The sequence below is a fragment of the Salvelinus sp. IW2-2015 genome, linkage group LG19 (genome assembly GCF_002910315.2).
Source record: "Salvelinus sp. IW2-2015 linkage group LG19, ASM291031v2, whole genome shotgun sequence".
NCBI lineage: Eukaryota > Metazoa > Chordata > Actinopteri > Salmoniformes > Salmonidae > Salvelinus > Salvelinus sp. IW2-2015.
Window position 1 is genome coordinate 7,400,547 of NC_036859.1, and position 16,316 is coordinate 7,416,862.

The following is a 16,316-nucleotide window of genomic DNA, read 5'->3' on the forward strand; positions in this document are numbered from 1 at the left end:
AACTCCAAATTGATTACATTTCTACATCTGCCATGGTACAGCTGTCTTCTTTCTTTTAAGCCAATAACCATGTGTGTGAGGTGTACTTGATTAAGACCACCAAGAATCACTCTGTGTGACCCTGATGTAGCCCACTGCAGTAAAAGGTTCATGAAATGTACTTCGTATGGAAGAAGAAGTCTTACCAGGCTGCCAAACTTGACAGGTTTGTAGAGCAGTTCGTAGTTGACGATGCCCTCCTTGGTGTAGGAAGGTTCCCAGGTGAGCTGTATACTGGTGTCTGTCACCTTTCCCACTTTGAACTTCCCTGGCTGCCCTGGAACTACAGAGGACAGGAGAGGAGAGAGGACGAGTTAGAATTCACCTCTCTAGCATTCAGTCAATTAGTAGCTTCTAGACTGTTCAATTAATCCTTTATTTAAACAGACCAGTCTTATTAAGATGGAAGACTGTTACAAGGGAGCCCTGCAGATCTTTATGTTACTAACCTTAAACATTACTGAAGCACTTTGACATGAACCAAGTCAGAAAATAGTGCACGCACGCACGCAACAAAACAGCCCAAACCAAAACACACACCACACACACACACACACACACACACACACACCACCACACACACACACACACACACACACACACACACACACACACACACACACACACACACACACACACACACACACACACACACACACCACACACACACACACACACACACACACACACACACACACACACACACACACACACACACACACACCTCCGGGCAGAACTTTGACATGGACGGAGTCAGAGAAGGGTCCGTCTCCCACAGAGGTGAAGGCCAGGACTCTGACAGTGTATGTTTCAGAGGGTACCAGGCTCTGGATGGTGGTGATGGTGCTGTCCTGGACGTTATGGATCTGCCACAGACTCATGGGCTGAGATGGGTCCATGGTGTAGTACACCCGGTAACCTTTCACCTGGATGGAGAGAGTGAGGGAGGGTAGGAGAGAGAGAGAGAGCGAGAGCGAGAGAGTGACAAAGAGAGAGAAAGAGCGAGAGAGAGAGAGAGAGAGGGAGAGAGAAAGAAAGCGAAAGAGTGTTAGTTAACCTCTCACGTCTGGTCCATGTTGGTTTGTTTGTGTTTGGAAGCTATTATATATTTTGACATCAATGCACATTCCATTATATTCGACCTATGTTGCTAGCTGAGCTAGATAAACATTGCATTAGCTTCAAGGTTGACATGACCGTTATAATTTAATAACTAGATGACCTTTCAACTGACCTCTACCTAAAGCCTAACCATTATAGTGTGTGATTTAAACTGTAATATGTATGTAGCATCATTTGAATTATCTGTTTATGATGCATTGCTCTCATCTTGTTATTGTGATTATTGTTGCTTATGTTGATTCCATTATTCAGCTTGTTATTTTTAGACTGCCCAGGGAATAGATGTTTATCTAGCTAACTATTGCCTATTGCACCTCAGTGTTCTGAGACGTTCAGTATTGTTTGAGAAGTGGATTACTGTGCATTATCCCTGCTACTTATTCTCTTAATTTATTTATTTWGCTCCTTTGCACCCCATTATTTCTATCTCTACTTTACACTTKCTTCCACTGCAAACCAACCATTCCAGTGTWTTTTTTTTWACTTGCTATATTGTATTTACTTCGCCACCATGGCCTTTTTATATATATTTTTATTTATATWTWTWTTTTKTTTGCCTTCACCTCCCTTRTCTCACCTCACTTGCTCACATTGTATATAGACTTATTTTTCACTGTATTATTGACTGTATGTTTGTTTTACTCCATGTGTAACTATGTGTTGTTGTATGTGTCGAACTGCTTTGCTTTATCTTGGCCAGGTCGCAATTGTAAATGAGAACGTGTTCTCAAYTWGCCTACCTGGTTAAATAAAGGTGAAATAAAAAATAAATAAATAATAAAAAAACGGATTCATTCACTCATTTCAATTGTATTTCACCTGTCCGTTGGGCTCCTCCGGTTCTTCCCAGCGGACCATGACAGTGTTCTGGGAGATGATCCTAGCCTGGACGTTCCTGGGGGGGCTAGCCGGGGCCTGTTCCCCTGTCCTGGCCTCTACCCGGGTGGACGAGGGGCCCTGGCCGATGCTGTTGAAGGCCGACACCCTAACCTCGTACTCCGTGTTGGGGTAGAGCCCTCCGATGCTGTACCTGGTGGTGGTGATACCGTCCACCGCCTCATACTTGCTGTCCGGTGTCTTGGCCCGGTACTGGATGATGTAATAGGACACCGGGTCGGGGTTACCGGAGTCCCAGGTGATGGTAACGCTGGTGGCGGTCGTCTCTGTGACGATGGGGGTACCGGGAGGCTTGGGAAGAGCTGTGACGATAGAAGCAGATATTTTTTTAACTGTCTTTAATAATGTCTTAAGGCAGATAGGGGGAGACTAGTGTCCCTTACTCTTGGCGGACACCTGCGAGATCATAGGGGGCCCTAACTATCTAATATACATGTTTAATGTGGCTGTTAGGGGCAGATATGTTTTAATGGGAGAGAAGAAAGCCAGCGAGCGGGACACAGTGGAAGCACAGTTAGAAAACTAAAGGATGTCCCTTACTCTTAACTGACACCTGTGCRGTGGCCTCTATAATCCCCAGACTGCTCATAGCCACGCAGGTGTAGTTGGCCGACTCTCTCACTCCGTTGAGCTCCAAAACATTGCGTCCCACCGGCATCTCGTCTTCCGGGGTCAGGTCCTCAATACCCAGCATCCATTTGACATAGGGCATGGGCGAGCCCACCGCCACACAGGTGATGTTGACGCTGCCGCCAGGCATGATCTCATGGTTGGCGGGCAGGATGGAGAAACGAGGGGGCACGCGACGCACTGGGAGAGGAGGAGAGGGGGAAGACAGGGGGAGGATGGGGAGAGGGGAATGAGGAGGGGGAGAGGGAGGGACAGGAGAGGGCGAGAGAGAGAGGGGTAAGAAAGATACAGAAAGAGAGAGAACGAAAGAGAGAGAGAGAAAGAGAGAGCGAGAGAGAGAGAGAGAGAGCGAGAGAGTGAGAGAGAGAGAGAGAGAGAGAGAGAGAGAGAGAGAGAGAGAGAGAGAGAGAGAGAGAGAGTGAGAGAGAGAGGGGTAACAGAAAGGGTAGAATGATCTTCACTGCTTTTACAGAAGTTCTATAAAGGAATATTTCACGTTTAATCAAAACCACATTGGTAGTTTTGAAAAGGCTAATGATTGCAATTGAAATACACAGATTCCATGTTGAGAGACTGCTGACTATCTCAAGTTACATTTCACCCTGCACATGAAACCTATTGTACGACTCTCATGTCTTAGCCACTGTGCAACAACCCATTGTATATTTCACAAGACATYACTTGCTATTCTGGACACATCACTGTAGATGCCAAGCTAGAAAACGCCCTCTTCCCCAATCCCTGTTACAAAACAAGATCTACAATACAAATATTGGAGCTCTGGGCTGCACAAAATACCATTGCCATTTTCTCTGAAGAGCTGAGATGAGCAAAATCAAACTGATGTGAAGACCTAAACTAGAGCTGAACTCGCCCTGCAGTGAAGCTCAAGGCTGCTGACTGAAAAAGAGAAACTTCGCCAGAAACTTGAGTGAGAAACTTCAAAGAGACTTCTGTGCCTCCAGGGTGAGTTCACCACTGCAGACGAGGGCCCTTTAGATACGTGGCGCTGGCCGAGCCGATCAACAAAACCTGCTCTATCAGTCAGACAACATGCACAGAGTGCTCCTGTTAACTGTAATTGTGCTGAATCTGAATCACTAGCTATCTGTCAGGTCTATCTTATATAAGATGCATCGAGAGATAGAGCTCATGGGTCACATGCATTCCTGGACGACTTTATAGAGTTAACTATGCTCATGAAGAACCCGTGGGAGAAGAGAGAGGGGGAAGAAGCGAGAGAGAGAGAGAGAGAGAGAGAGAGAGAGAGAGAGAGGGAGGGAGAGTATTGTCTGGTTCCTCTTCCAGACAATGACAATCAATGTGGCAAATCACAGCCTCATTGTACAACCAGAATACCAGATGAACACAGCAATGTTGGAAATAAATAAGCAATGTAAAGAAAGAGTGGATGATGGAGATATAAATAGGTGTCGTTGCAATTACAAGGTACGCGTTGAACACGTTAAATAAGGAAACATCAAGGCATCCATCATGACAGAGAGAGAAAGAGAGAGAGATAAATAGAAAGAGAGATAGTATGTGCATGCTTTTATTAATTAAAAAAAGTATGCACATTTGTCTGTTGATCCTACACACCAGGGTACAGATGGAAATGTCAGAATGCAGAAGAGAGAGAAAGAAGGGCGGGAGATTAGAAGAGAGGGATGGGGACAGAGAGGGTAAGAGGGGAAGGAGAGGATAAGAAAGGGGGCAAAGGACAGAGGGGGAAGAGGAGAAGAAAGGAGGAKGGGGGGGGGCGGGGGAAGAGAAAACACATGGTGCTCTTGAAACTGCTGTTTGGTTCTTCAAAATCAGGCTTTTATTGGTGGATGTCATAGGAACAGAAAACTAGGTACCTCAAGGCTGCAACACAGAGGACTGAAGTACAAAATAGACAGGTAGACAATCAGACAGACAGACCAACGACTCTAGATGGGCAGGAGTGGATGCAAGGTGAGGGCAGACAGACAGACTGACAGACAGACAGACAGTATAAATATTGGCTAGCATCAAGACTCAACACTGTATCTGAATCAGCTGTTTGAATCATGTGTTTGACTCACAATACAGGAATCTCCACTCACTCAGTGGGAGTAAAACAGGGGGAAACAGCCTTTAAAGAATCACTGGCCTCAGTCTTCGCCCAAATGATTCTCAGCCGATCCATTTCATGTAAAATAGCCATTTTTAGATCCATTAATAAACTTCACCTAGGGTTGAAATATCTTCTCTAGGTTCCATGAATTTCACAGTATTTCTAGTCTCCCACAGATAGAACGCAAACTATTCACCAAAACCAAATACGAATGAACRTTTTGGCATCTTCAAATGATTCAATAGTTCAGTGGACATGACCCCATTCCTCCATAACAGTGCCATACATTTGGAGTGATCCTAGAATACCAACAGATACCCAGAATTGGACACCAAAGTTCAAGACAAAAAAGAGACATTTGAAAAAAGATGTATAAAAAAAAGAGACATTTGTCAACAAAAAAAAAGAGACAAAAACAATTTCAACTGTTATAACAGATATCAAATCAAAAAGCAGGCAGGCAGGCAGATTCTCTCCAGAGCAAGAACGAGACAGAGACAAACAGGGACAGAGTGACCAGCATGCAGCAGATAAGAGCAACTATCCATACAATCCAGCTTTACCTTTTATATGACAAGACAAAACTCTTAAAGTACGTGTATAATGTTGCCTTTTACGTGTAGTGTACTTATCTAACGACAGCATTTTGCCTAGAAGTTCACTTAAAGTTTGGAGAGGGGTTTACAATGTGTCCAATTCAATCTGAAGAAGAGCACATTGATATTTACAGTACGTCAAGTAGGAAAGTAGGCTACATCCAGCACTGCAGGTATTAATACAAGAAGACAGTACAATATTCAAGCGCATGCTGAACAGAGAGCATCTGAGATTAGGACAGGCACAAATGATTAACCTATTCCATTATGTCACCGTGGATAGTGGGGCTTCAATAATATGTATCATAAACACTAACAGACGTCTATGTGGATGTAGCATCACTAAAACAATGTCGTATTTAATATAACGGAAAATACAGTTCATTCGCAAAGGATTCAGATAAAAGATGTATCTCTGGTCAGAATGCTGATGGAAAAGCATATCTCCTAGAAGCTCCCAGTTGTGTTAATAGCGTAGCCTACTATATAGTCCAGGGTGATAGCTGCAATGCAATGATGTATTCTAGTTCCCTCCAGCATCAATAACAGGCTTTCCCACAGGGAACAGTTGATCAGGTTGTGAGACCATAGCAGAYGGAGACTGGGAGCTGGGATACTGTTTCATTTCAGTAGCACAGCACACTAAAGCCCAGTTGGCATTTTCACAAGTTAATCCTGCCTCATCTAATATAGAAGTAGAGAGGTGTTTCATTAATGTGTGCATTGTATGAATATATATATGGATATAGAGGTGGGTAAATCTTTCATTTCAACTGCCGATCAATGGAGGTCATCATATCGTGTCATAAGCGCAGCAAATGCGCCGTATAGCAGCTGAATAACCATATAATTACATAGGATCTCTGTGTGAATAACACTATAGTGGACATGGACATGATCCACTGAAAAAGACGTTCATGTTTTGTGCAATTAAATACTATTGTACATTTTGTTTACCTGCATATAAACACAGATAGTGTACATAAAGAAGTACTGTGCGTTGGCCTCTGGTTGTGTTGTGTCAACCTTTGCTGACCAAACAAGTGTGCAAATAATTATAAGTTACTTCTGTGGCTCTTTAAATGCCACTTAAATAAAGCCTTATTTGACTGCTTCATTTCCCCTAGGGGGATATGAAGACCACTCAACCAATCAGAAAACAAGCTACACTGAGAAGGCAAACAAACAGTAGCAGACCAAGAGGACACACAGAGACAGAGACACACACTGGCAATGTGACACACAACATGCCGCAAGTGCAGAAGCACGGCAGTGACATAACACAAACCCACACAGACAGAACAGTACAGCACGACCGACACAAGACAAGGGACAAGACAATACGGAAATCAATCAATTCAACATACACAAGCGCACGCGCACACACAAACAAACAGAGCCGCGCACACACAGAGTTACACGGTCAGGGTACAAGGCATGCAAGCGCTGCCACCGCTCTCCCGCCATGCGCAGACAGCCTCCTTTTAATTTCCAATTCCTGGGTCTCCATGGCAACAAGACACTTTCCATGCAGAGAATGTCGCGCACACGGATGAAAGCAATAACAACGGTCTGCAAACAAGGCCTCACAATGCAATCAATGCAAACGACTGTGTAGGCAGGTGGCCTCGTTAGAGAGCTCAGGTAAAAGTCTTCGGTCAAAGAAATGTGTTCATCAAAACCAATTTGACACGAGGGTTATTCATCCCTCTGTTCTAGCCTGTTTCAGACCGGTTTTCTCTCTCCTCACTTTAGGAATTCTCCTAACTTTAGGAGTAAATGTGTTATAGAAAGGAAGTAGCGAAAGAAAATAAAGGACGCACCAACCTTCTCGTAGCTCTGGGGGATGTAAGGGGGTTGATGTAGAACACAATGACGTGAGGGGGAGAGAGAGAACGGGGAAACACAGAGAGAGTAAAAATGGCCAGCTCAAAGCCTCACTCACACACACACACACACACACACACACACACACACACACACACACAGTGTAAACACACACACACACACAGTGTAAACACACACGCACATACACACTGGTTCTCACAGAACCACAGAACCCACTTAAAATGAAGAATCAGGAACTTCGAATTCAAGGGCTCAAGAGCTTAGAACAGAGAGTTTAGAACCCATAAATCTGAATCCAGAGGTCCCGGTCTCCCTTACCTCAGTCGAGGAACCTAGAATAGGGGTCTTAAACTTCTGGAGGGCCACAGTGTCTGCATTCTTTTTCGTATCTGATTTAGACTTGAGAAACCAATTGTATTCCCTAGCCAATCAGTGCATTAAAGTGGAAGATAGAAGCATAAACCCCGTGGCCCTCAATTTACAATAAAATAAAGAGGGATAGGACAATAGTGATGKCATACTGTAGCAAAGGCCCTCGAACTGCACAGTGCAATAATACTTCCTGAAGAATCTGGTCATGTATGACGTCATTGGCCTATCCCTCTTCGTCTACGTCCATTCAGTGGCAGTTATTATAAAACAGAGCACCTTGACGACACTGGTGAAAACCCAGTTTAGTCTTGAATACTACCAATCTTAGGTCACCAACTGGTGTTTCACTTGGTGGTTAGGTTTGGTTGTGTTTGGTTAGTAGATGCCAATAGGAAGAAAATAAACAACAAAACAACATGTAAAGAAACTAGCACTTAACACCTTGCTACATGTATAGTATAATAGTGACGGCTGTTACATGTGTGTTTGTTATAGTGGTGTGTGTGTTATAACGCATGTGTGTGAGAGATCTTACACCCGGGGTCAGTTCCTACCTCGCACATACAGGTTGGCTGGGGAAGAGTAGCGTACGCCCTGAGAGTTAGTGGCTACACACTCATACTTCCCCTGGTCGGTCTCTTCACTGTTCTCGATCTGCAGGGCACCTGAAAGACAAAGAGAGAGAGATAGATTGAGCGATTGAGAGAGAGAGAGACAGAGAGAGATAGATGGAGGAGAGAGAGAGACAAAGAGGAAGAGTGGAAGAGAGAGAGAGAGAGAAAGAGRAAAAAGAGACATTACAATGGGTTAATTATTGATATATTCATAAATGAAATGTATTTTTACTCATCAACCCTCGTGCATCACCTAAAACTGATTAAAACTACCATTTAAAATGAGGGATTTTCCATTACTGGTTCATTTCTGCCATGAAAAATCCATGTTCCCCCACAGCAAGCTAAATGAGAGTAGTTAACGATGCACTATAGGAGTCCCTGGGGCATATCTGAAGTCAAACAGAGGACTCAACATGGCAACACTTTAAATCCCCATTTAGCCTTCTCCCCCCCTCTGTTTCTCTGCACAATTCACTGAGGTGTATAGCAGCGTTGCACATTATTATGCCAGGCTCATRAACCATGTTATTATGGCACATTATTATTATTCTTCCATTCGTTTTCTCCTGGAGCATGGTCTGCGGTAAACCCTTCACAATGCTTACAAGGCCCTTATCACAAACTGTGTGCGTTTGAAATGGGGCTAGGGGCGGAACCACACACAAGAGTGTTCACAAGCCAACCACCCCCACCGGACACACACACCTTATCAGAAAAAGTGTGTTAGACATGGAGACAGAGGAGGGACCACAAAAGCAGGGGATTACTTAAATCTACCGCACAGTGGGGAAAATGAAACAAGACAACGACAAAACAACTCTCTCAGAAACACGCACGCACGCACGCACGCACGCACGCACGCACGCACGCACGCACGCAGCGGCACACTATCGCACGCACGCACGGGCACGCACCGACGACACACAGCAACACACTCAACACACACGCACACACGCACACACGCACACACGCACACACGCACACACACACAGCTGCTTTCAGACTCACAAAGGCTCGTAGCAGTGTGACGGAAAAGCGTACTACAGAATATGACAATAACACAGTGTGGATATGGTACGGTGGGTATTTCTGTGTAAGACCTGTAACTGTGTATCCGTGTAGAGAGGGGAAGAAAACAAGGAACTAGGTGAGTCACTGAGACACAGTTGCAGATATGCTGTTCAACAACATGGCTCAGAGGACGGAATACTTMAAATATATATTTTTCTTCATCAAGGGCAGTGCAGGGATGGTTCCAGGCATAAGTGACATTAGCGGTCACTTAGGGGCAACCGGTGGTTGTTGTCCTTGATGATATTTTTGGCCCTCCTGTGACATCAGGTGCTGTAGGTGTCCTGGAGGGCAGGGAGTTTTCCCCTGGTGATGCGTTGTGCAGACCGCACCACCCTCTGGAGAGCCCTGCGGTTATGGGCGGTGCAGTTGCCTTACCAGGTGGTGACGCATCCCGGCAGGATGCTCTCAATTGTGCATCTGTAAAAGTTTGTGAGAGTTTGTGAGGGCCTCCTGAGGTTGAAGAGGCGATCATCTCCATGATCATCTCCTTTGTTTTGTTGACGTTGAGAGAGGGTATTTTCCTGACACCACACTCCCAGAGCCTTCACCTCCTCCCTGTATGCTGTCTCGTCGTTGTTGGTAATCAAGCCTACTACTGTTGTGTCGTCTGCAAACTTGATGATTGAGTTGGAGGTGTGCATGGCCACGCAGTCATGGGTGAACAGGGAATACAGGAGGGGCTGAGCACGCACCCTTGTGGGGCCCCAGTGTTGAGGATCAGCGAAGTGGAGTTGTTGTTTCCTACCTTCACCACCTGGGGGYGGCCCGTCAGGAAGTCCAGGACCCAATTGCACAGGGTGGTGTTCAGACCCAGGGCCTCGAGCTTAATGATGAGCGTGGAGAGTACTATGGTGTTGAATGCTGAGCTATAGTCAATGAACAGCATTCTTACATAGGTATTCCTCTTGTCCAGATGGGATAGGGCAGTGTGCAGTGTGATGGCGATTGCATCGTCTGTGGACCTATTGGGGCGGAAAGCAAATTGAAGTGGGTCTAGATTGACAGGTAAGGTGGAGGTGATATGATCCTTGACTAGTCTCTTAAATCACTTCATGATGACAGAAGTGAGTGCTATGGGGCGATAGTCATTTAGTTCAGTTACCTTTGCATTCTTGGGTACAGGAACAATGGTGGCCATCTTTAAGCATGTGGGGACAGCAGACTGGGATAGGGAGAGATTGAATATGTCCGTAAACACACCAGCCAGCTGGTCTGTGCATGCTCTGAGGACGCGTAGGGCTGCCATCTGCGCCGGCAGCCTTGTGAGGGTTAACATGTGTCGGTGGCACTGTGTTATCCTCAAAGCAGGCAAAGAATGTGTTTAGCTTGTCTGGAAGCAAGACGCCTGTGTCCCCGACGTGGCTGGTTTTCCTTTTGTAGCCCATGATTGTCTGTAGACCCTGCCACATACGTCTCGTGTCTGAGCCGTTGAATTGCGACTCCACTTWGTCTCTATACTGATGTTTTGCCTGTTTGACTGCCTTGCGGAGGGAATGACTACACTGTTTGTACGCCATATTCCCAGTCATCTTGCCATGTTTAAATGTGATGGTTCGCACTTTCAGTTTTGCGCAAATGCTGCCATCTATCCACGGTTTCTGGTTAGGGTAGGTTTTAATAGTCACAGTGGGTACAACATCTCCTATACACTTCTTGATGAAATCAGTAACCGTCTCAGTGTACACGTCAATATTATTCTCGGAAGCTACCCGGAACATATCCCAGTCCGCGTGATCAAAACCATCTTGAAGCGTGGATTCCGATTTGTCAGACCAGCGTTGAGTAGTTCTTAGCACAGATACTTCCTGTTTGAGTTTCTGCCTGTAGGAAGGGAGGGGCAAAATGTAGTCGTGGTCAGATTTGCTGAAAGGAGGGTGGGGGAGGTCCTTGTATGCATCCCAGAAGTTGGAATAACAATGGTTGAGTGTTTTTCCAGCGCGAGTACTACAGTCAATATGCTGATAGAATTTAGGTAGCCTTTTCCTCAAATTTGCTTTGTTAAAATCCCCAGCTACAATAAATGTAGCCTCAGGATATATGGTTTCCAGTTTGCATAAAGTCCAGTGAAGTTCCTTGAGGGCCGTCGTGGTATCGGCTTGAGGGGGATATACGAGGCTGTGACAATAACTGAAGAGAATTCTCTTGGTAAATAATACGGTCGGCAATTGATTGTGCGGTATTCTAGGTCGGGTGAACAAAAGGACTTGAGTTCCTGTATGTTATTACAATTAAACCATGAGTCGGTAATCATGAAACACACACCTCCGCCCTTCTACTGTCGGCGCAATGAACTGAGAATACAGATGGCTGGACCGACTCTGACAGTATATCCCGAGAGAGCAATGTTTCCGTGAAACAGAGTATGTTACAATCCCTGATGTCTCTCTGGAAAGAAATCCTTGCCCTGATCTGGTCAACTTTATTATCCAGGGACTGAACATTAGCGAGTAATATACTCGGAAGCAGTGGGTGGTGTGCGCGCCTCCTAAGTCGGACTAGAAGACCGCTTCGAGTCCCTCTTTTTCGCAGGCGTTGTTTTGGATCTGCCTCTGGAATCAGTTCAATTGCCATGGGTGGTGCGAACAAAGGATCTGCTTCGGGAATGTCGTATTCCTGGCCGTAGTGCTGGTGAGTTACCGCCGCTCTGATATCCAATAGTTCTTCCCGGCTGTATGTAATAACACATAACATTTTCTGGGCTAACAATGTAATAAGAAATAACAAAAAACTGCAATGTTTCCTAAGAACTAGAAGCGAGGCAGCCCTCTCTGTCTGCGCCATCTTTTAGGATATGTAAGTTATAGCAGTTGTAGCATGAGGTAACATGTGGAAAGTGGGCATTCATCACTGGTATTCATGTGAGAAGGTGGATGTGAACCCTGGTCTTTTGTTTGTAGAGTAGAGTTAACATGGACTCAAGTCAACATTTTTTAAAGTTACATTTAAATCAACTGATTTCAATTCAGAATAGGGCCTAGGGAGAATATTTTTCTGTGAAATTCCACCTTTATTTGTTTCTGTCCTTTATTTAGACAGATTAGAAACAGGAGGAGACAGATGAAAGTGTGACTTGAACCCCCGACTGCTGGGGTRGTAAGATGACAGCAGACAGTCAACCATATCAGAAGACACATGTTTAAAGTCAAAATGTGAACTACAAACATTGTGTGGCCAAACTGTTCAGAATTCAGGTGGAGAGAGGGCATTCGTGGCAGGTGTGTCCTCAAGGAAASTCTATGGTCAAGTAAAAAAAAAAAACAGGCATGTTTCAGGTCTTCACGAACCCAGATAGGTGAGAGCACACCAAACGCTCAGATGAAACTCTACAAAACAATCCAAGAAAGTACATGTCAATGAATACGTGCGTACAAAYATGTTATCACATTGTAGCATTTCGGATGCTAAATGCTAATAGTCCAAGTCAAACAGCCATTTTGATTCATTGATATRTTTTCTTGACGCTACATGCATAGTCACTGSCAATTTAGCCTGCTCTAGTTTTGGCCTTCCACACCACGTTTTTWAATTTTTTAACACAATATACTTGCAGTGAAGCCACTCAACAACTACATCACATTAGTCATCAAACAGACTCACATGGAGAACAACACACAGAAGCAACCACATGTTATTGCATCCCACTTTTGACATTCATATTTATATCTTGTTGCTATATTTGCRAAACTTAATCACATAAGCATTTTKCATATTGCTATTGAYATGTTTAATAATTGTATATGTATATTGTAACTAATATTATAGAATGTGATAACGTAATTATGCATTCACGTACTATCATTATTCCTTGTTAATATTGTCTATTTCTTTGTCTCCCTGCAGAAAAACAAACATACATACTAAGTTACCCACCGGCTGGCCAATCCTAACAAGAATTATAGACTAATGCCAACTGTGAATCATATCATCTGACTTACTTTTATACCTTAATTTAACTAGGCAAGTCAGTTAAGAACAAATTCTTATTTACAATGACGGCCTCGGAACAGTGGGTTAACTCARGGGMAGAATGACAGATTTTTACCTTGTCAGCTCGGGGATTCGATCTAGCAACCTTTCGGTTACTGGCCCAACACTCTAACCACTAGGCTACCTGCCGCCCCGTATTGTGCTTCAATCCATCTGAACAACCTTCCATGCCATGTATCATCATCTGAATATAAAGACTCAGGTCAGAGACATTAGCATAATGGCTAATGGATCGCATTGAGTCCTGGGCTAAACTTTGTATAAGTGCTACTGCTAACATTAGCAGTCATTGCCTGTATTTTTTCCCATAAATTAATACCTCACAGATCTTTGAATTGTCTTACTTTATCAATATAAAAGTGTGAAAGAACTGTTCATGTTTTGTGGTAATTTGAAAATTTGCAAAGAATTTTTTTACATTTGAAGCTTCAAAATCATGTCTTGAAAAAGTAATTTTGTACTCATGAATTATTATCCTGAACAAACGTATTAATTTATATTTTCACAAAACAATCTTTTCTCGTGTCCTTTGTTTAAGYATAATACTACTCATAACTAAAAAAGGGATTATGAGGAGTTTATAAACACACCATATAATAGCAGGGAATATACAAAAAGAGAAGGGATCTAATTCTGCACTACACAGGTTTCGAAAAACMATCATAGTGTTTAAGAGCTTTAGAGAAAGAGGAAAGGACACCAAAAGAGAAGTAACAGTGTTTTCAACCTTTTCCAGGTTAATACTCCCAGTCTCAGGCAAGGTGTCGCCCAACTTCATTATGTGGCGTTCCAACACACCATGTCATGTTTCAGAACACCCCGGGATGAATGTTTCAATAAACCTTTAATCTGTCCCAAAACCCTCATAACCATGTGTTTCAATACTGCAGCAAAGGTGAGGTTTCATCTTCGTTAAGGTGGTGGCAGCTCAGTTGCCACTAGTTTTAGTGTTACAAAGCACTTCATTTTAACAGCGTAGAGACAGACGGACATACAGTAAGACAGCGCAGGAGAGGTGCGATTGATCCAGACACTGTGTGTATGTGGGAGAGAGAGAGAAGGGGGGGGAGAGATAGAGACAAAGAGAAAGTGAGAGAGGGAGAGAGAGAGAGAGAGAGAAGAAGGCAAAAGAAGCACAATTGAAATTGATAAAAAACACAACAAAAAAAGATCACAGATGACAACTGGTTTGATGCAGATTGTAAAATTATAAGGAAAAAACTTAGAACACTATCCAACCAAAAGCACAGAGACCCAAATAATGGTGAATTACGCCTTCATTACTGTGAGACTTTAAAACKCTATAAACGTACMCTCAGAACCAAAAMAGCACAGTACAACAGCAAGCAGCTGACACTAATTGAGGAGTCCATAAACACACACAACTTCTGGCAAAATTGGAAAAAACWWAAAAAATCTAAACAAGAGGRATTAGCGAWACAAAATGGTGACATATGGACAACYCATTTTAAAACACTCTACAACACCGTTCAAATTGACACAAACGCAGAACAACGCCAAATTCATGRGAAGTTGAATGGATTAGAAAAAGCTATAAAGGACAWTCAAAATCCAYTGKACTCCCCAATTACTGAYCAGGAGCTCTATAAGAAACTTCAGGCTCTCAAATTTMAAAAAGCATGCGGACCTGATGGCATCCTAAATGAGATGCTCAAACTCACTAGTGCAAAATTTMAATTGGCTATATTAAAACTGTTTAATTTGATCCTGAGTGTAGGTTATTTCCCTGACATCTGGAATCAAGGACTCATAACCCCAATCTTTAAGAACGGAGACAAATTTGACCCTAACAATTACAGAGGCATTTGTGTGAACAGTAACCTGGGGAAGGTTTTCTGTAGTATTATCAATGTAAGAGTTCTAAACTTCCTTAATAAGCACAATGTCTTGAGTAAAAGCCAAATTGGATTTATACCAAAACATCGCACAACTGATCATATTTACACCCTACACACCCTGATAGATAAACATGTCCACCAAAATAATACCAAAATATACGCTTGCTTTATCGACTTCCAAAAAGCATTTGATTCTATTTGGCATACAGGACTGTTCTACAAAGTTATTGAAAGTGGTGTAGGGGGTAAAACATATGACATAATTAAATCAATGTATACTGGCAATACGTGCAGCATTAAAATTGGCAAGATAATAACAGAATTCTTTAACCAGGGGCGGGGCCTTTGCCAGGGTTGCAATCTGAGCCCTGCACTCTTCAATATTTACATTAACGAATTGGCCACTATTCTAGAAAAATCCTCAGCCCCTGGTGTTAGTCTCCACAATTCAGAAGTTAAATGCCTACTCTTCGCAGATGACCTATGCCTGCTGTCACCCACAGCACATGGCCTACAGCAGAGCCTGGACCTGCTAGAGCAGTAAAACCACAAAAAGACTAAAATAATGATTTTCCAGAGAAGATCCAGATCTCAGGGAATTAGACCAAAGTTCTCAATTGGTACAAAATATATAGAGTACTGTACACACTACAATTACTTAGGTTTAAAAATAAGCTCAACTGGACACCTTAATGAGGCAGTGAATGAACTGAGAGAGAAAGCACGCAGGGCATTCTACCCATTTAAAAAGCTAATTGAAATTGAAATACCTATTAAAATTTGGCTAAAACTAATTGAATATGTCATTGAACCAATTGCACTTTATGGCAGCGAGGTGTTGGGTCCACATGCAAAACAAGATTTCATCAAATGGGACAAACACCCCATTGAAACCCTGCATGCATAGTTCTGTAAGATTCTCCTACATGTCCAGAGGAAAACTACAAACAATGCATGCAGGGCAGAATTAGGCCAATATCCACTAATAATAAAAACTCAAAAAAGAGCAATTAAGTTTTGGAAACATCTAAAATACAGTGACCCCCTCTCATATCACTACCAAGCCCTGCAATGCCAAGAGCTGAGCAAAGAAAAGAGTCCCCTCATCCAGCTGGTCCTGGGGCTGAGTTCACAAACCTGTTCTACTAACACACTGAAGCCTCAGGACCAGAACATC

The 16,316-nt window shown here is 43.4% G+C and overlaps 1 protein-coding gene across 3 annotated transcripts in view; it reads right to left on the reverse strand.

Annotated features, from left to right (window-relative positions):
* The window catches only part of LOC111979559 (receptor-type tyrosine-protein phosphatase S-like), a 98,715-nt gene that overhangs the window by 28,677 nt on the left and 53,722 nt on the right, over window positions 1–16,316 (reverse strand). For 2 of the 3 annotated variants that reach the window (XM_070448772.1, XM_070448771.1), the window contains exons 7-11: window positions 8,157–8,267; window positions 2,599–2,868; window positions 1,981–2,360; window positions 764–965; window positions 186–322 (exon numbers count right to left, since the gene is read on the reverse strand). In XM_070448772.1, coding sequence (XP_070304873.1) covers window positions 186–322; window positions 764–965; window positions 1,981–2,360; window positions 2,599–2,868; window positions 8,157–8,267 — 1,100 coding nt within the window. Of the gene's footprint in view, window positions 1–185; window positions 323–763; window positions 966–1,980; window positions 2,361–2,598; window positions 2,869–7,209; window positions 7,222–8,156; window positions 8,268–9,622; window positions 9,639–16,316 lie in introns of all 3 variants that reach the window. The other variant, XM_070448773.1, reaches the window with a different exon arrangement.